The sequence below is a fragment of the Nylanderia fulva genome, unplaced genomic scaffold (genome assembly GCF_048542155.1).
Source record: "Nylanderia fulva isolate GAGA-0341 unplaced genomic scaffold, ASM4854215v1 Scaffold84, whole genome shotgun sequence".
NCBI classification, from domain to species: Eukaryota; Metazoa; Arthropoda; class Insecta; order Hymenoptera; family Formicidae; genus Nylanderia; species Nylanderia fulva.
Genome location: NW_028190961.1, coordinates 350,727 through 372,420, shown reverse-complemented (window position 1 = coordinate 372,420; position 21,694 = coordinate 350,727). Strand labels below are relative to the sequence as shown.

At 26.0% G+C, this 21,694-nt stretch overlaps 2 protein-coding genes across 3 annotated transcripts in view; one reads left to right on the top strand and one right to left on the bottom strand.

Moving 5' to 3' along the window:
- LOC114929634 (uncharacterized) overlaps positions 1-21,694 on the top strand; it is an 83,476-nt gene that overhangs the window by 1,672 nt on the left and 60,110 nt on the right. Inside the window, exon 2 of the mRNA XM_085489453.1 lies at positions 17,358-17,439. Coding sequence (XP_085345579.1) covers positions 17,359-17,439 — 81 coding nt within the window. The 5' untranslated portion in view covers position 17,358. The remainder of the gene's footprint in view (positions 1-17,357; positions 17,440-21,694) is intronic.
- Pld (Phospholipase D) overlaps positions 1-21,694 on the bottom strand; it is a 63,790-nt gene that overhangs the window by 12,848 nt on the left and 29,248 nt on the right. The window lies entirely within an intron of this gene.

The window sequence follows — 21,694 nt, the reverse complement described above, 5'->3', positions numbered from 1 at the left end:
ATGCATGTAGTGGTAATTTTGTCCATCTCGCACGTTTTACAACAGATGGCGATAGTGGCGCTCCGCCATATCGGCAGCGTGCGGGGTTATGTTGGCTAACTTTCTCTCTCTCTCTCTCTCTCTCTCTCTCTCTCTCTCTCTCTCTCTCTCTCTCTCTCTCTCTCTCTCTCTCTCTCTTTCTCTCTCTCTCTCTCTCTCTCTTACACACACACGCACGCACACACACACTCTCTCATTCTCACTCACTCACTCACTGTTCGTCTTGTGTACTTATTTAGTACATTCATGATCGGCAGCGTGCGGGGTTATGTTGGCTAACTCTCTCTCTCTCTCTCTCTCTCTCTCTCTCTCTCTCTCTCTCTCTCTCTCTCTCTCTCTTTCTCACACACACACGCACACACACACACACTCTCTCATTCTCACTCACTCACTCACTGTTCGTCTTGTGTACTTATTCAGTACATTCATGATTAAACATCTATATGCATTAATGTGAAATTTACTTACAATTAGTTTACTTGAAATATTCAATCTCTAAAGTGTTTATCTTATAAGATAGACAAAAAAATCTGAGTAAATAATAAGAAAAAAAAACAAGGATTATTATTGTCATAATTTTTTATCAATTAAGTACTCTCAACTATCCAATAATTAAATAAATACGTACAAATGTGCGCGCGTGTACACACATACACATATTGATATTAAAGAGATTGAAGGAGAGGAAGGAGAAGATAAAAATTTAAATATTCACATATATTTTCAAATATTATATATGAATTTATAGTTTACATATCTAATTAATAATGAATTTCTAATTATATTAAACATATTAAAATAAAGACATACATGTATTTATCAAATGAATAAAATTATTGAATACAGACTTAAAAAATTTATTAAACATAAACTTAAAAAATTAATTAATTAAACATATTCCAAATTTAGAAAAAATAAACTTTATTTATATATGCAACAGCTTTTTAAACTAAATTTTTAAATTCTATTTTATATTAGACAATTATCTCAATCAACATCTACGTCCACATTAGCTGCACTGCAGACTACCTCTACAGCCACATTATCTGCTCCGCGGATATAGCGTTATGCCAATACGATACATTACATGTACTTACTTACTTGCCTTTACTGTACCAACTCTTGTTCTTTCCACGTAATCATGTTTTTACAGTTATCGTTTGCTGTATATCTTCCAGCAAACTTTATTTCGTGTGAAGTGTATTTAATTAATTAAATCTCTGCGAAAGATTGAGAAGATGAAGGGATAATTCAAACTATGAAGACATGGTTACATGGAAAAGACAAGAGTTGATACAATAATAAAGACATACATGTATTTGTATCCTGCTGGCATAAGGTTATAGAAGTTGATTGAGATTGAAAAATAATAATGAAAATAATAAAAAAAATAAAGACACATGTATTTGTATCGTGCTGGCATAAAGTTATAAAAGTTGATTGAGATTGAAAAATAATAATAAAAATAATTAAAAAAAGGAAATATTCAATCATCATTTAAAAGCATATTTGAAATCTGTAGAATAAACAGTTTTTGCAAAAAATGTGGAGCATTAGAGCTCTAGTAAGTCTAAAAATAAATGTAAACATCAATTAATAATAACTGATGTTATATATATATTATATATATAAACCAATTTGTTGCAATATTCACTATAAAAGGTTGTAAGGGTAAGATGGCTAAAAGTGAATAATTTAAAAGATAGTTAACATAATTTTACATAAACTGAAATATTTCATAGAATAAAATATTTGTAATATTTCGAAGTTTATGTAAGATTATGTAAAAATTATACCTTTACAACTTTTTATAGTAAATATTGCGAGGAATCGATTTATATGAGAAAAATTAAGGTAATTCTATTTTGAAAATATAAGTGACCTTTAAATAACCTTAAAAATCGCCGTTTAGGAAAAAGTCTGTGTCAACTTTTTCTTTTTCGAAATCCTGCAACTTTTATCTAAATTTAATAGAAAATGTATAAAAAATGCTCGACATTAGTACACACACACACACACACACATATGGGTAAATTTATATAAATAGGGTGCTTTAGGAGGAATGATCAGGATTCTAGGATATGATTGTACACATCATTTTAAGCAAAGAAGTTTAGATAAACATGTTTAATAATTGTTTTATTCCGGTCATAAAAATATACAAAAATGAATGATATAATCTCTAAAAACTCACCTTTAAAAAAAGGTAAAAAAAGGCGACTAGTTAAGGGCACGCCATTAACAAAAATTATCCATTGCAAACCCATGTAGAATCCTATCCTATTGCAAACCCATGTAGAATCCTATAAAAAATTAATCATTGCAAACCCATGTAGAATCCTAGGCAAAATTAACCATTGCAAACTCATGTAGAATTGTATTAAAAATGATCCATTGCAAACTTATGTAGAATCCTACATTGCAAACCCATGTACAATAGAATTGTATGAAAAATTATCGATTATAAATTCATGTACAATCGTAACAAAAGTAATGAAATAAAAAAAAAATTGCGCCAAGTGAAAGTAGAAACTTGTACCAGTGGAAAATTAAAGTTGCAGACATATATAGAGTCGTATAATGAATCAGTAAAAATTTAAATTTGCAAATGTAGAATCGTACCATAAAAAACTTATCTTTTAAAAAAAAAGATAAACAAGATGCCAAGTCCATGCGCCATGTAAAAAAGAAATAAAAAAATTTTAGTTAAAAAAACTGGGCGCGCTGCTAAGTTTCAAAATTACAATGCACCTTAAAGTAACATTAATTAATTTAAACACAAAACATATTTTAACTGTAATGAGTTTAAAAGTAACAATTTAATTTTAATATTGTTAGAATATTATTTAGCAGCGCTCCCAGTTTTTTTAACTAAAATTTTTTTATTTCTTTTTTACATGGCGCATGGACTTGGCATCTTGTTTATCTTTTTTTTTAAAAGATAAGTTTTTTTATGGTACGATTCTACATTTGCAAATTTAAATTTTTACTGATTCATTATACGACTCTATATATGTCTGCAACTTTAATTTTCCACTGGTACAAGTTTCTACTTTCACTTGGCGCAATTTTTTTTTTATTTCATTACTTTTGTTACGATTGTACATGAATTTATAATCGATAATTTTTCATACAATTCTATTGTACATGGGTTTGCAATGTAGGATTCTACATAAGTTTGCAATGGATCATTTTTAATACAATTCTACATGAGTTTGCAATGGTTAATTTTGCCTAGGATTCTACATGGGTTTGCAATGATTAATTTTTTATAGGATTCTACATGGGTTTGCAATGGATAATTTTTGTTAATGGCGTGCCCTTAACTGGTCGCCTTTTTTTACCTTTTTTTAAAGGTGAGTTTTTAGAGATACAAAACAACTAGGCTGCCAAAACTACCGCTACTGAGCGCCCTCCCAACACGCACCTAACCCTATCTGCTATTTATATATCAGTCTACTGCGTAAATCAGGTACAGAAATCAGACCTCCATCTATTTAGCAAACAAATTTTATATTTCCCTATTATCAGTTACACTAATCGCTTGGGAATCGTTTGGGCACATTTAGGAATAGATTCTCGTAGTTTAGGAAATAATAGTTTATTTGTTATTAATTAAAATAGATTGAGCGTATAGTTAGCAGACAATAATTCGAAAAAACATTTCTTTTTTTTTTAATTAACGTAAAATTATTTGGGAAACACGTCTGTAATAGTTTTAACGTTTGGGAAATAATTATTTCACTTGGAAATCAAGTTTAAAATATGCTTAGTGGACATCGATTGGACAAATTTTATATTTTTTATTATTTATTTTTATTTTTTATTTTTTATTACTGCTATCGTTTGGAAATTATTAGGGAAAATTTAGGAATATGTTTGCATAATTTAAAAACTCATAGTTTATTTATAATTAGAGAAAATTAATTGAGAGCAAATAGTTAGCAGACATAACATTTAAAAAATCTTTTTTTTTTTACTTTAATTGATATGAAATTATTTGGGAAATGCGTCTATATAATGTTTTCGACATCTGGGAAATAATAGTTTTAACTTTGATTTTGTTGTGAAAGCAGCCAAGAAATGATTTATAAGGATAAAAGATTCACAAATTAAAACAATGTGATAATCAAGCTCGTATCAAATGAAAATTAATACAATAGGAAAAGGCTTTTACACGAGCAAATATGGATGACTATGTAAAATTACTGTATTTAAATATAAAATTTACAATAAATTTGTGCAAGACGTTTTGTCACTTACTTGTGACTTCTAAATCGCTAAATTCAATACAATTACATATAATAACATTCTATAAATTTTATCTTAAAGCTATAGTTGTCTTGTTAGCAATGTAAAATATACTAATATGTCCATGTTCTTCGTATTAATTTTGGTCGTATTAATTCGGCTCGGAAATAATTAATGTTCAATCTATGTTAACAATAGCGTATAGTTAAACTTTTATACGGATTTTATTAGATATAATTAATATTAGTTAAATTGCAAACACTTATTACATATTTTTATTTTTCGCCTCAATCTCCATTATAGTGTGTTATTCTTTATCGACTTTTAGGCTGAATATGCGCAGAATCTCTCTTTTATAAAAGAAATTTAGCGATTGAGAAGTCATAAGTAAGTGACGAAACGTCTTGCACGAATTTATTGTAAATTTTATATTTAAATACAGTAATTTTACATAGTCATCCATATTTGCTCGTGTAAAAGCCTTTTCCTATTGTATTAATTTTCACACAAATTAGTTTTATATAAGATATGGTTTCATAGAAGATTATAAAATCAATTAAAATATACTTCTCGTACAAAAACCAATATTACAATATATTGATTAAATGTTAGTATTGACGAAAAAGAGCAAGTACAATAAAATCAGTTTTAAAAGGTTTCATATCAATTAAAGTAAAAAAAAAGATTTTTTAAATGTTATGTCTGCTAACTATTTGCTCTCAATTAATTTTCTCTAATTATAAATAAACTATGAGTTTTTAAATTATGCAAACATATTCCTAAATTTTCCCTAATAATTTCCAAACGATAGCAGTAATAAAAAATAAAAAATAAAAATAAATAATAAAAAATATAAAATTTGTCCAATCGATGTCCACTAAGCGTACTTTAAACTTGATTTTCAAGTGAAATAATTATTTCCTAAATGTTAAAACTATTACAGACGTGTTTCCCAAATAATTTTACGTTAATTAAAAAAAAAAAGAAATGTTTTTTCGAATTATTGTCTGCTAACTATACGCTCAATCTATTTTAATTAATAATAAATAAACTATTATTTCCTAAACTACGAGAATTCCTAAATGTGCCCAAACGATTCCCAAGCGATTGGTATAACTGATAATAGGGAAATATCAAATTTGTCTGCTAAATAGATGGAGGTAGAAATCAGGTACTCAAAGTGCCATTTTGAATGCACTTGTAATACAAAATATAATGTTGTATGTACGAAAGTTGGCTATTGTCCACTCGTGCGGGTAAACGCGCACTCGTGACCAATAGCCAACTTTCCGTATTTGTAACACAATATACTATCGTTAAATTACAAGAGAACGCCAGCATGGATTTATTATGTTTATATATGTTATGTCATGTTCTTTATTTTTTATCAAATAGAGGACTAATTTTATATAAGTATTTTATAAATTTTGAAACACGCTTTTGCATTTTTTAAAGAGTTAATCATTAGGGTCAATAATTAATTTTTTTTATAATTTTTGATCGGTACGTTATTATGACCCCAATTACACGGCACCCTTAATCGGGTTTAATAACATCCGTAATTGTAAGACTGGCCAATCACAGCCGTTCCCCTGAAGAATGGAACGGCTGTGATTGGCCAGTCTTACAACTACGGATGTTATTAAACCCGGTTAAGGGTGCCGTGTAAAAGACCTTTATGATATTACTAACTCCAATTACACGGCACCCTTAATCGGGTTTAATAACATCTGTAATTGTAAGACTGGCCAATCACAGCCGTTCCATTCTTCAGGGAAACGGCTGTGATTGGCTAGTCTTACAACTACAGATGTTATTAAACCCGATTAAGGGTGCCGTGTAATTGGGATCATTATTGTTTTTGCTATGGGGGTTATATATTTTTCATTATCGAACGGATGACAATTTTATTAATATTTTCCTATATATTTTTAAACAGGCACTTTTATTGTTAAAAAAATTTTAATTTATTAGTGCAATTTTTTTTCAAAATTTTATGGTCGACTTTCCTTGTAGAAATGTATCACTTGTAGTTAAAATACTGATATACAGTAATTTAAGTACTCGAAATAAGTGATTAGGTATTCAAAATAAGTGATAAATTGGCGTTATTAGTGATAAATTTCTATAAGGGATGTATGACCAATATGTATTGTGCTACTAGGGTGCAGTTTTAATGAAAAAACAAGAATTATTATTATTATTAATAATAAAAAATTGAAGTATTGTGAAATCGTTCAATTTCTCACTTTCTTTTGATATCGCGATTTTGAACAAAGATAGAGTACTTATATTTATTTATTTTAACGTATTAATATATTCAATACTAGCGCAAATTAGGTCATCAATCGTGAAAGTAATTGAATCACCTATATAATTTTCTGCATATTTTAACCCACTTTCGGAATATCGAGACGATAGCGATAGCGAGACGAGACAATATTATCGATTCTATGTATATAATGATCTGTTTCTCGACATGGATGTTAAAGAGAAAGCAAGATGTCATGATGCGCACATATATAATTTTTTATCACACGCACACACGCGCGCACGCGCAAGCGCGCACACACACACACACACACAAACGTTCTTCATCGCATGATTTCGTTTCAACATCTATAATTGCTTGTGAATTAGTTGCACATGTTTATCTAGTTGTGTGCATATCATATGCAGTACAACTTCTTTCCAAACAAGTATACTTTGTACTTTCTATACTTTATTCTTTTCTTCTTTAAAACTTATGTTTTATATTTTTTTAATTAAAATAATTTTTTTCCTTGATGTAGGATTATGTTTGATTTTTTAAATGTTTGATTTCTAGATATATGATTCTAATTCTGAATGTTAAAAGATCTATTATAAAACAGAGTTGAGTTATAACTAATTAAAAGTTAAAAAAAGTTAAAAATTAATAACTTTTAACTTAACTTATAGTTAATTTTAAAAAAATGTATTAATTTTTAGTTTCATTTATAATTATTTTTTACCTTAAACTTAGTAACTCTTTTTCTAAGTTAAATTTTTTTATCTCTGAATACCAATTTGTTTTTTTATAAGTTATAAACATATTATTTTTAAATTAAAAGTAATAATTTTTATGTTCATCTGTTATTATTTGTAATTAAAAAATATATTTTTATATAAAAATCAAAATTTTTGTTATTTGTTATTATATATTTTGAAAGAATTAACAAACAAAATTATAATTTAATATGAATAATGTTTTTAAAAATTAACTTTTAATTTCACTTTAGTTAATTTAATCTAAACTTTAACTCTGAGTTAATTTTTTGTTCATGCAACTTTTAACTTTACTAAATTAATTTTATGAGCAACTAACTTTTAACTTAACTTAGTTTTAAAAAATCATTAACCTTGTTAACCTTACAATACCTTGTTATAAAACATGTAAAATATTTCATTTTATTAGTTCAGTAAAATCACAAATACATAATTAATAACTGTGAGCAATACATATCATATTTTTTATGTAAAATTTCTCATAAGAATACAATATTTTCTTGCGGAAAAATAATTATGTCTTATTAAAACTTACAATTAGTACACTATTTTAATAACTTGTTTTAATAACTTGCAATTAGAAAAAAAAGAATCAAGAAAAAGTATTTTATTTTTAATAATGTAAAAAACATTTAAAAAAGAGTTGTTTCAATAAAATAATAAATAATTGAAATTATTTTATATTAAAAATAGAGATATTTAAAAATGTTGTATAAAATTAGGATTAAAAAAATATATACAAAATAAAAGTTTAAATTTTCATGTAAAAGTTAGTCAAATTTTAACTTAATATATTAATAAAGTAAAAAATGACGAATGACTTGAATCGCTGTCGTACACAGAAAATATTTCCCGAAAGAGTGTTCTCTTTATTATATACTATATATATTATATCTGATCTTACTCCATACAGAAATCCTTTCTCTTTAATTTGTAGTTGCTGGTTTTTTTTTCTTTTACTTCGCGCTTATTTCGTACTAGAGTGAAATTATTCCATGATAAAGCTCCGTGTACTCAGAAGTTAATATTTTATTTAAAAAATCTAAGATTTTTTAAAAAATCAATACTTGCCCTCTATACAGGATGTATTCCATCAAGGTTGATAAACCACGAAAATGAAAAAATTTAACACTGATCAATAAAAAGAAAGTTTTGTTTATAGTTGCCAAAAATATTTGAATGAATTTAAAATATTCTGGAGATACTGAATCCAAAAATGACAACAATTTTAAATTGGCACTAGTTTTTGAGATAATGGATATTTAAATTCTCAGTCAGAAATGATCGGTCGAAAAGACGTCGAATTGATATCGATTCGACATAGATTCTACGTCGATTTAACTATCATTTATGGCTGGGTTAGGATTTTATGCTAAATACGATTAGTAGTTACTAACATATATGTAGCAGGATTTGGTCAATCTTTTTATAATTTAAAATTGTTTTTATTTTCAATGTGATCCTGATGACCTGCATAAAAAAATCATACAAATAAGAGATTTTCGATGCATTAACTGTGATTATTTGAAAATCAGCTTACTTTATTTTTGTATTATTTAGTGAATGTATTTTATATATATATTTTTCAGATGATTTGAGACAATTTCCGTATATAATTTGGGGATAGATTACGCCTAACCATTACATTTTTTCATTTTTTATGTTTCCCATGGGACACTTATTATTTTAAAAATTAGAGCCAATCTGAAGAAAAGTAATGCTGTATTTGAAATCAGTGACATAAAGTTACCCTAAAATCAATCTAATGCGGAACGCAGACTTTTGCATAACACATAATGCGTAAGACATCAAAAAGATCCAATCAATCAGAGTCCTTCATTTCTATCCTAAAAGTGAAAGACTCTGATTAGTTGATTTATTTATGCGTTATGCATTATGCGTTAAGGTGTCTTTTCACGAGCCGCTGAAACCGATTGTTTGAGCGACAAAATGATCATGTAACAACTTTTGTCGCTGAACTAAACAGCGATAATTTTTGTACATGAAAAGGATAACAGCGCGATAGAATTGATAAAGTTAAGCGTTTCAGCAGTAAATGCTTTATAGTTGAACTGATTAAAACTACAAAATTGTTGATGTTGGATTACGAGCGACAAATCTGTCGCTTTAATCACTTGTTTTAGCAGCACGTTAAATTGCGCCTTTATGCAGACGTCTATGCTGCAGCCCATAATTGGCAATATATAAAATCAGGTTAACCAGTGTAATGGATAAAGTATAGTTAGACAGCCATGTTTACCCGAAATAACCCAGATAGCACCATATATCCAAAATTGGGGCATGAAATAACATTAAGAAATCTTTAAGAAATTTGATGATGTAATATCCAAAAGACATCCTAAAAACACCTTAAAGATGTTTTATAAACCAATTTTGGACATGCTGTCTGGGAAGACAAACCCCTATAATATCATAGGTAACCATCACAAAGAATCCCAGATAGCACCATGTCCAAAATTGGCATAAAACATTATTAAGAAATCTTCAAGATATTTTTAAGAAATCTGATGATATGATATCCCAAAGACATTTTAAAAACACCTTAAAGATATTTTATGCACCAATTTTGGACATGGTGCTGTCTGGGAATTATATTAATAGTCGTTCGTTTCCGTAAAATAACTCCGGTAGTTTATTAATTCTAATCTTTTGGACGTTTGGTCTTTATTTAATTTGTTTTTCGTCGTATTGGCGATAGTAACACGACAGCAATGGCCACAGCAAAAGAGTGGTAATCGTGGCGGTGATGGCGGTGGTGGTGGTGGTAGTGGTGATGGTGATGGTTCCACATTCGAGCGAAAGGGAAAATCTGATCGAATCGTTTTTTTTTCCCTCCCGAACGTCGGCGGCCGGAAATTTTTGAGACGGCCGAGCGGACAGCTTGCATTTGTCTCGGAACGTTCCACCGATTATCGTCGTTCGACTCCCGTTCAAAAGCGCGAGAAAGGACAGCGACGCGTCGCGAAAATGCGCCACGTGCGTCGCCTCTGATCTGTTTATCATTTGTCATTATCTGTCGTTCGGTTCAATTTCCTTTTTTTCTTTTTTTTTCTCCTGGAAACTTTTTCTTTCGCTGAAACGGCTTTATCGAAAAAAGTGTCTTACTCTTCCGTTTCGAAAAACATATTGTGATTTATTTATTCTTCTCTCCCCGCGCGCGACTCAGCTTTAAAGTTTCTTTGCTTCAATTCGTTATTGGTGAAAGTATTACGGATTATTGCTGCAGCAAATTGTGCCGTGGTGACTTGAAATGAAACGTTAAGGATATTAGACACAATTGCAAGGTGAGCGCATTATTGATTCGATATTGTTTCTTTTTAAAAGTATGCCGCGCGGAAACTTCTGTAATATAAATTATTTATATATTAGGATAATTTTTGGTATTGTTAACAGACATATGTGTAAAATGGGTATTCAAATTTATTTGAGATAGAGAAAACGCAAAATAGTGTCAAAATCTTTCCATTAGAAAATAGCCACTCATTTTAAATGGGAAATGGAAAATAGACATTTTTAGAATAAAAATTTTTTAAAAATATTTACATTTTATATATTTATTTATATATTTAAATTCTTTTATTTTTTATTATTGATATTTCTTACTATTATTTTTTATATTTAAATTTTCTTATTTTTTTTAATACGAACTTAAATTACGAAAGTTATAAATTATAAAATAGTTATAAAGATAGTTATAATTATAAAGATAGTAAATTATAAGATAGTTATAAATTACATATATATAAATATTTACATATGGGATTACAAAAAATGTTTGCTTATATTATTGTTCACAGATATTTACAGTTATTCTTTTAAAATGATATTTTTTTATTGCATTTTAAAAGTGAAACAATAATTCTCTATATTTTCCTTCTATAAGTATTTGTAAAATTAAAACCAATGATGCCAAATAATGAGGACTGGTACCAAATCTGGCATCATTATATATATATATATTATTAGTATCACAATTAATTTTTAGTTTGCAAGAAAAATATATTTTTGAAATAGGAAATGAGTAATAATTATGGTGACCATATTTTTTGATAGGACAAATAAAGAAGACAAACTCGATTTTTAAGGCCATATATGTTTCAATATGTTTCCAAATTAGTTTGCGATCAAAGTGAAGATCGACAAGCAAAAAAAGTAATTTTGTTACTATCAGAAGTTTATATATATTCTTATAGTTTGATACTGATTCGTCTATGTTGACACAAATCTTTGGTTTCTTAAATAGGTTCCTCTTATTCCTTCTAAGTTATCCTTCTAGAAGTACCCATTGTTTTCGTACAAATTTATATTAATACTCTGAGACAGTACAGAATATTTATAAAATATTTATAGAATATTTATAATAATTATTTTTATATTTTATAAATATTTATCATAAATATTTTATAAATGTTTTTGGAAGATTCAATAGATCGTAAATATTTATCATAATATCAGAAAATATTTACGATAAATATTATGGTAAATATTATAAATATATATTTATTAAATCATTATAATACAAATTAAAAAAAAATTATATTTTTTAAAATAAATACCCAGTAAGAAATCATGAGTTAAAAAGATAATCAACGATTTTTCAATCAAAGCAATTGATTGATATAGTCTAATCTAAAATTTGGTCGATTAGATGTTTTTGTGTTTTTCAAACTCTATTAGCCATAAAAAGTTAAAAATGTATAAAAAATGTTTATAAGTAACTCATTAGACATTTATTTTAAAATAGAATATAAAATTATAATAAAAGATGTGAAAAACTGTGAAGTCACCAGATAATAATTAAAAAATGGTAGTAATTTAATCAACCAACTCTGGCAAATTAAGTGATCTTTATTTAATATTCACGACGTTTCGGCCCTTATAAAGTGCTACAATATATATCATTATTATATATTGTAGCACTTGATAAGGGCCGAAACCCATGGCCGAAACGTCGTGAATATTAAATAAAGATCACTTAATTTGCCAGAGTTGCTTGATTAAATTACTACCATTTTATAAAATTATAATATACACTGACCATACTTAGGCAACATAGTATATAGTTTAACAAGTAAATTTACGTACACATCGATATATACGTTTTATTTGTTAAAAGACATTCTGATGCAGAATTTAGCTCAAAAATAGAAATAATTTTATGACATTTTTAATTTTATTAATTTCCATTTTTGCCAGCCTTATATAATTCTCACGACAAAAATTAAATACGAGAAAGATACGTCATATAACAGTAAATGAACGAACTAACAATTTAGTTAAAAAATATTTACAAAATAATTACTATAAATATTTATCTTTACATACCATAAATATTATATAAAATATTTAATCTATGTTTTAATAATAATGTTAAATAAAGGTTTTTATAAAACATTTTTAAAATATTTATATAATATTGGAAAAAAATATATATTTATAAATACTTATGAATCTTTATCATAAATATTGTGTGCTGTCTGGGCTGCGACATTAGACAATAATAAAATGCTAAATAAAAAGTAAAGGACAAAATTTTTTAAATATTTTAAATATGGATAAAATTGATAGCTACTTGAAAAAGGAACTATTCTTTAAAATAAAGGACGGATGATCCGTCCGTACCTAGTGAGAAATGATTGGTCTAATCGATATCGATTCGACGAATTTGACATCGATTCTGAATTGTATTCATTCGAGTAATGAATACCATTTAAATAAAAATGTAGAATAGTCCTTTTTTAAAACATTTTATAAAATAGGCATTTTACATTTTATACTTCCATTTTTCTGTTTGCTCTTTAAAAGTGGAACAATTTTCTATATTTTTGTCTCACACACGATAAAATTAGAACCAATGATGCTAAAATTAAGTATTATAGTGATATACCAATAACATCATTGCGTATTAATTTTTAGTTTGAAGGAAAAATGTATTTAAAAAATGAGTAATAATTACGGTGACCGTATTTTCCGAGAGAAATATAATCTATTTCAAATTATACGCACATTTTTTTGTTAATTTGCGCCAATATATTCGTGGTTGGTGATATTCGTTGATCGCGAAAGGTGGCTCGCGGCGTCAACAGACTAGGATATATTCAGAATTAACTGGTCATTCCTCAACTGGCCAATATACTCGACTCGGCAAACCACTTTCACGTGCACGCGAATCGCCAGATGTATATATGACCTCCGTTTCTTGCGTAAAACTCGGGCACCCGTGTAATCATAATAACGATCGCTCAAACATTGAAAATTTTCTATTTCCGTCCAGCTCGTCGTAATTTTTCATTTGATGATATATTTTATTTTTAGTACAATAACACGATCTCGACAATCTGATCTGAGTTTTAAAATTCCTCAATTATTACCGCGCACATGTAAAATATACATATACATATGTCAATAAAGAAAAGAGTAAATGATTCGAGTATTTTTTATATCTTATGTTATACGCTTGATTTCTATACGTATTATACAAATATATTAGTTATAATATAAATTATAATTATATAATATAAATTATGATGTAATAAGATTTGTATATTATAATATTATATGTGATAATATTCTTTTAATCAAATTGTTAATATAAATTACACCATATTAATTAAACATTTAAATCTGAAAAGTTTGTATAATTTAAAATATAATAAATATAATAATTTAAAATATAATTTTATATAATTTCAAATTTCAATATCTTAAAAAAATCTCATAATATTCTTAATATTCTTCAAGATATTTTTCGCATATTTATAATATTTTATTAGCCATTTGTATCACAGAATAAACTATTCTGAAAACCAGTCCAATATAGAATAACCGATTGAATATTGCGTAAAAAGGATTTACTTTCTATTGACGCGTAATTGTTAAAAAAGAGGCAAACTAAAGCGAGTTTCTCATCTATTCACGTCTATTTGCACTTGCAAAGTGCATGAGAAATTATAAGTTAAATTAAGAAATCACATGCGATCTAAAACATGTATAATATATATTTCGCCTTTCTGTTTTTAACTACATTATTTTTATTTTATTTCTTTTATAATTTTTATTTTTTTAAATTTATATTTTATTTTTTATAAATTTCTATTATCTACCTATTTTTTCTTCGTAAAATTATATAACTCATAATAAACAGATATTTGCAGAAATCTATATATATATTATATTCATCTAGGTTCAATGCGTATTATCTATATATAGCAAATCTCTAGCGGATATAGATAGAATAATATCTTTAAAATTTTAATTGAGTAAGATAGATGAATCCCTAAATGTTACGATTTAGAATAGTGATAATGCATAAGAATTGTTGAGTGTACGATCTATCTTCACTTTTCTTCTTTGTAAATAAATTTTTAATAAACTTGTTTTCTCCTTCTTCAGAGCACAAATTTTTATATTTTTAGATTAAAAAAATTAAATATTTATTAGTTAAGTTGAATATATATTTTGTGCTTTGTATCTTTTTAACTTGTCAATATAGAAATTAATATATGTATTAATATAAGTTTTACTCGCGTGATGTAACAATAAAGTAAATATTATTTTTTAAATTTATACAGCATGATTTTTATTCAAAGAAACGTAAAGAATGTTTATTTAGAATGTGATATTACATAAAAATTATTGCCGTAAGTTTTGTTTAGCATTTTATCGTTTCTCTCTATTGTATAATCGACAATTGTTCGAAATATATAATATTCAAAATAAATAAATAATAAAATTCGTAAATAATAAATAATAAAATTTAAAGTTATTATCAAAATTACTATTTCTATCGATAACAATAGCAATATAGCAATATTTTATCGCTTTATTTTTTGTTTCTTGTTTTAAAAAGTAACTTATACGATTTGATCAAACTTGCGAAAAGATTTCACTTATTTCTAAATCAATTTCTAATTCAATTTTTAAATAGTTCTTTTGATATGCTTTACTACACAAATTTTTGAGTACAAAAAGAAAAGTTTTTTAGTTTTTTGTAGTTTTATTTTATTTTATTTCAAAAATTTATAATTTAACCCAAATGTAATTTTAATTTTAAATTAAAAATAGATTTGAGTTAGATTTTTTTGGAAATGGAGAAAAAGGAGCGAAGTTTTTTTTGCCCAATCTATGTATAAACTTAAATTTATAATTATTTAAATAATAAAGTTTATATTAAAAAACTAAAATTATTACATTCAACACTCATTTGCATATATACAGGGTAGGCCATTTTAATCTTTCCACTAAAATTTCTCAAAATCCAAAAATTTAAGACAAAAATGTTTCAGATAAAAGTTGTATGGTTTCAAGGGGGACATGAGATGGTGTCATTGATTTGACCTTGAATAGCCATTTGAAGGTTACGTGAAGGTCAACTTCAATTTCTTAAATGGAACACTATATTTTTTCTTGCATACTTTTGTAGCTGACTTCGAGATCTTTCCAAAACACTACAATAAAATATTTTTTCATGAAGTATTTTTCGAGTTATTAAGGCTGCAAATTTGCAGTATTTTGACATAAAATACAAAATATCTTGGGAAATATTCATTTTTCGATTATCATACCTTAATACTTTTATGCACAGAATAATGAGATAAATCAGTTGATGTAAATAAAACACATAGTTACCTTTAAAAAAAAATATGAAAATTGCAATAAGCAGTTAGATAATTTTTCTTTAAGACAACTATGTGTTTTCTTTACACCAATTGATTCGTCTCATTATTCTGTGCATAAAAGTATTAAGGTATGATAATCGAAAAATGAATATTTCCCAAGATATTTTGTATTTTATGTCAAAATACTGCAAATTTGCAGCCTTAATAACTCGAAAAATACTTCATGAAAAAATATTTTATTGTAGTGTTTTGGAAAGATCTCGAAGTCAGCTACAAAAGTATGCAAGAAAAAATATAGTGTTCCATTTAAGAAATTGAAGTTGACCTTTACGTAACCTTCAAATGGCTATTCAAGGTCAAATCAATGACACCATCTCATGTCCCCCTTGAAACCATACAACTTTTATCTGAAACATTTTTGTCTTAAATTTTTGGATTTTGAGAAATTTTAGTGGAAAGATTAAAATGGCCTACCCTGTGTATATATATATATATATATATATATATATATATATATAATCTTTCTTTTACTAATTAATTAACTACCGTCAATACATAATTTTCTTAATAAATAATGAGTTAAGAATTTATTAAGATTAAGAATTTATTTTTCAATTTTTGACATTTTTTAACACCCTATACATATAAAGTTCTGTATATGTTAGACTGTTGTATTTTATATTCGAATTTTTCGTTGCCAATTTCGAATCTTCCATTGCACGAAACTTGATTTGTTAATAATTTTTTAATAAACAACGAAAAACAACTAAAACGCTAAAAAATTATTCAGCTTTTGGAAATTATTCAGGATTATAATCTTGATAATATATATGTTAAAATAAAGATTATCAGGGCATTTGAGTCAATATTTATTCATTCATTTATTGATGCAGGATAACAAAACAAAAAGAATTTTTGGAGTATTTTTTACTACCACATATTAGTGCGAACATCGAGGTTAATAATTAAAAATCGTATTAAAAAAAAAACTTAATTTTGATATATTTTGTAAATAAAAGTTCATTTATTTTTTCGACATCATAATTTAATACGAGAACATGTTCTCGTATTAAAAGTTCCTATATAGGAACTTTAAAATATTGAACTTTCTTTGTTAGTGATATTCTAGTTTGATATTAGAAAAATTTGATATTCTAAGAAAAAAAATATATAAGTAAGTTGCAAATATAATAAATAATGATAATATTTACAACATAATTTTGTAATTCTTAAATTTATAAGCCTTAAAAAATTTTTTTATTAAAAATACATTAACATATTGCAATTTATTAAAAATATATTAATATATTGCAATTTTTAAATAAGTGTATTTTTTAATTAATTTTACTTTTACTGAAAGAAAGATTAATATTTAATAAAAAGGTTTTTAATATTTTTCAGAATGGCAAGGCCGTTTTCATTATGCTTGACATTGCTGATATTTTTCGCTGTTATCGAAGCTACTCATAGACAGACTAATCAGGTAACTTTTAATTGTTATGATACACGATTGTAAATAACTTACACAAGCAATAATTACATAATATTGTAAATAATTAATAATTAATAATAACGAAAAATAAATAATAGATATATAGAAAATAAATTGCAATTACTCTTTATTTTTTATACTCTATATTTTTGAATATTTGAAATAAATGCATGATGTGCAGAACAAAAAAATTATTTATGTATATGCAAATTTAAAATTAAACACGGAATTCACGATAACATATTTTGCATATCGAAGAATATAAAGTTTATCATCATAACTTTTATTACAAGTTTCGATGTTTTCCTCTGATGTTTTTCATTTATAAAAGATATTGTATTAATGTAAAAAGACAAATTACAAACTAGGATTGGATAATAACTATATAGCTAATTAGTTAAAAGTTACAAAATTAATAACTTTTAACTTAGCTTAGTTAATTTAAAATGTATTAAGTTTTAACTTCAACTAGTTTACCTTTTTTGCTTAAACTTATTAACTTTTTTCCTAAGTTAAATTTTTATATCTCTGCATACCATTATTGTTTTTTATAAGTTACAAACGTATTATTTTTAAATTAAAATATTATTAATTTTGATGTTAATTTGTCATCAATTATAATTACCAAAAAATATATTTTTATATAAAAATCAAAATTTCTTTGTTATTTGTTATTATAAATTTTAAAAGAATTAACAAATAAAATTCTAAATTATTATAAATAATGTTTTTAAAAATTAACTTTTAATTTAACTTCAGTTAATTTAATCTTATCTTAAACTTTAACTGAGTTAAGTTTTTGTTCATGCAAACTTTTAACTTAACTAAATTATAATTTTATGAGCAACTATATAACTTTAACTTAACTTAGTTTTAAAAAATCATCAACTTACCCAACCCTGTTAAAAACACAGTGCACTATAAGAGAACAATTATCTGTAAAAAATATATATGAGGTATACACGAGATTTTGACATACGCCTTATGTCAAGGATGCGTACTTGATTGCGTATACAACTGTCAGCATTTACGATATTGCAACGCGCTGATCTTTCTTTCTTTCCTTTTTTTCCACGAAGGCCATCGACCTAGCGGAACGAGTCGATTCGCATTATTCGATTTAATCGTACAGTTGATGAAGTTGCATGCAGTGCATGACAAGCTCGATAATTAAAGATTGACAAAGGAAACAGTTCTTAATAATAATTGTTACTTGCATATCGAAAGGAAAGAGAAAATCTTCGTACAGGGTATTTAAGTGATACGGTCTAGTATCTTGTATTAAAAATTTTTTAAATGTTCCATATAAAAGGAAGTTGTAGAGGAGGACATAATATCGTAACTTAGAATTGACTTCTAGATGACCTCTAGAATGCCTCTCAAAGGGCACTTTCAAGATATCATTGGAGACATTTTTTTAAGAGAACTATCTTAATCTCTTAGTTAGAATATAAATCAATTTTTCTACTATTTACTATATAAAAAATTATAGTATAATTTGCAACTACATATTTTTTCTTAAAAATAAAACTATATTTTCTTTGTTCCAATTGATTCTTCTCGTTATTTTGTACATAAAAGTATTGAGATAAGACAGACGAAAATGAATATTTTATAAGATTTTCATAGTTTATAAAATTACGTTAAATTATAATATAAAATATCACGTAAACTATTTACTTGTTGATCATTTTACTCTTATAATTTTTATAATGAATATTGCGAGGAATCTATTTATATACAAAAATTAGGATATAAGTTCCATTTTAAAAATATAAAAGTGACCTTCAAATGACCTCGAAAATCGCTTTTTAGAGAAAAGTCAGTAGCGCCTACTGCTTTTCCCTCAAAATTCTACAACTTTTGTTTGAAACATTTTTCTCTAAAATGCATGGTTTAAAAGATATTTGGATTTTTTTAAATAAGACCTGTATATATAAAACAGAACCTTTTCATTTTATTACAATAATTCTTTTTTATTTGATTAAATTAAATTGCGCATTGTTGTGCATGTTATTGTTTAGTTGCATAAAGAATATTTTACTTTATTTTGTAATGATAAAAAATTATTATACATATAATCTAAATAACAACATTTCATCGTTTATTTTATAATTTACTTATTATTTATTAAAAAATTATTTATTAACATATATTGTATTTATTAAAAATAAAATTTCAAGCAAATTATGAAATTAGAGAGCGCTGGTTAATTTTTTTTTTTAAATAAATATTAAATTTTTCAAAAAAAACTGTTAATATTAATAATAAAATAAAAAATTTTAATATACTTTGCATATAAATATAAGTTGCAATTTAGTTTATAAAATTGCATATTGTTAGCATTAATAAGTGATTAACTATAATTTATAATATTATTCGAAATATGGCAAAAATAAAGGTATGAATAATCGTATAAAAGAGAAACTAGAAAATATACATACATTCTACATTTGTCACATACTTTTGTCGAGTCATTTTTCTCTCTTACGCTCGAATGTTTAAATTGGAGTCATTCGTTTTGCATTTGGCTATATAACAATTTGTCAGAAGATCTCGGACGCTTTCGCAGACTCTTTCACTAAAGGTTAAATCATGTTATGTGATATAAAAAAATAATCATACGTGTATTTTTTATTAATAAATCTATCATATCGTCATAAACGTATAAGTCTATGTATTTTCTGATAAAATTAGAAAAAAAAGATAATAATTTACGCACTATAATCTGACGATATTGAATCGGAGTAACAGACACAACACAAAACAACATGAGAGCATACATGAGAGTGAGAGGATGTAAAAAGGAAAAAAATAGATCAAGAGTTTGCATGAACCACGCCTAGTCGTGAACTATTTGCTTTTAGTAAATAATGCGTACAAAAATCTACTTTTTTACTTATTCTATTTATTTTCTAATAAATAGTTGAATGTTACAATTTTTCTTTAGATTCTTTTTTTTTAAATAATTTTATTTATATTTTATTCTATTTTATATATATATATATATATTTATATATATATATTCCCTTCTTGGCTCTAATAAGCTGATTGAATAAATTATATATATATATATATATATATATACTAGAGAACACAAGCGCGCGCATCGCGCGCGCGAAACAAATTTTTGCTCTGCGAGTGTACATAATTTTAATTAGCTGAATTTCAATTATATACATAACTCTCTAATTCCCGAATTTCTATTATTCATATACATAATTTTAATTCACTGAATATCTATTATAAACCTAATTTTAATTTGCCGAATTTTTATAATGCACAAAATTTTAATTTTTGATTTTTCATTATGTATATACATAATTTTAATTCGCTTTTTAGTTAGGCTCAGTAAATAATAATTAAAGAGTAACAAATAGGCAAAGAGCACGTACACGATCTTGGTGTAAAGTTGTAATAAAGCAATAACAGCAATCAGTTGTCAAATGTTTTGATTATTATTTAACCATCTTCAGTGACAAACTTTAGAACAGCAGTGATATCAGTCAAAAAACAACGATCTATGTCGACATATTAAACGAATTGTAGTAATTGTCCGGAAATATATTTAATACTTGAATTTCTATTCTGCACATAATTTTAATTCGCCGTATTTCTAATATGTAAATAACTAAAATTATACTTAATAGAAATTCGACAAATAAAAATTATGGACATAATAGAAATTTGGGAATTTAAGTTATGTACATAATGGTAATTCAAGAATTAACCCTTAGTCCCGACTCATGGGTCGTTTGCGACCCAAACGAAATTTCAAAGTGCTGTAATTTTTGAAAACGGGTACGGACAAACTATATAAAAAAATAATTTTTATTGAAATATTATGATTGGGACTTCAAGTTGAAGGTTGCAAGAAGCTCCATGAATTTCTTCAGATTTTTTAAAGCGTTTTTACTGATCCAAATAACGCAAAGACGCAAACGACCCATGAGTCGGGATTAAAGGTGCCGAAAAGAACCATCGGGACTAAGGGTTAAAATTATGTACATAATATAAATTTAGCGAATTAAAACTATTTACATAATAGAAATTCAGCGAATTAAATTATGTCCATAATATACACACACACACACACACACACAAATTCAACATATTAAAATTATATATACATAATCGAAATACGGCGAATTAAAATTATGTACATAATTTTAATTATGTACATAATTTTAATTCTTGAATTTTAATTATGTGCATAATTTTGTTTCGTCGAATTTCTATTGTGTAC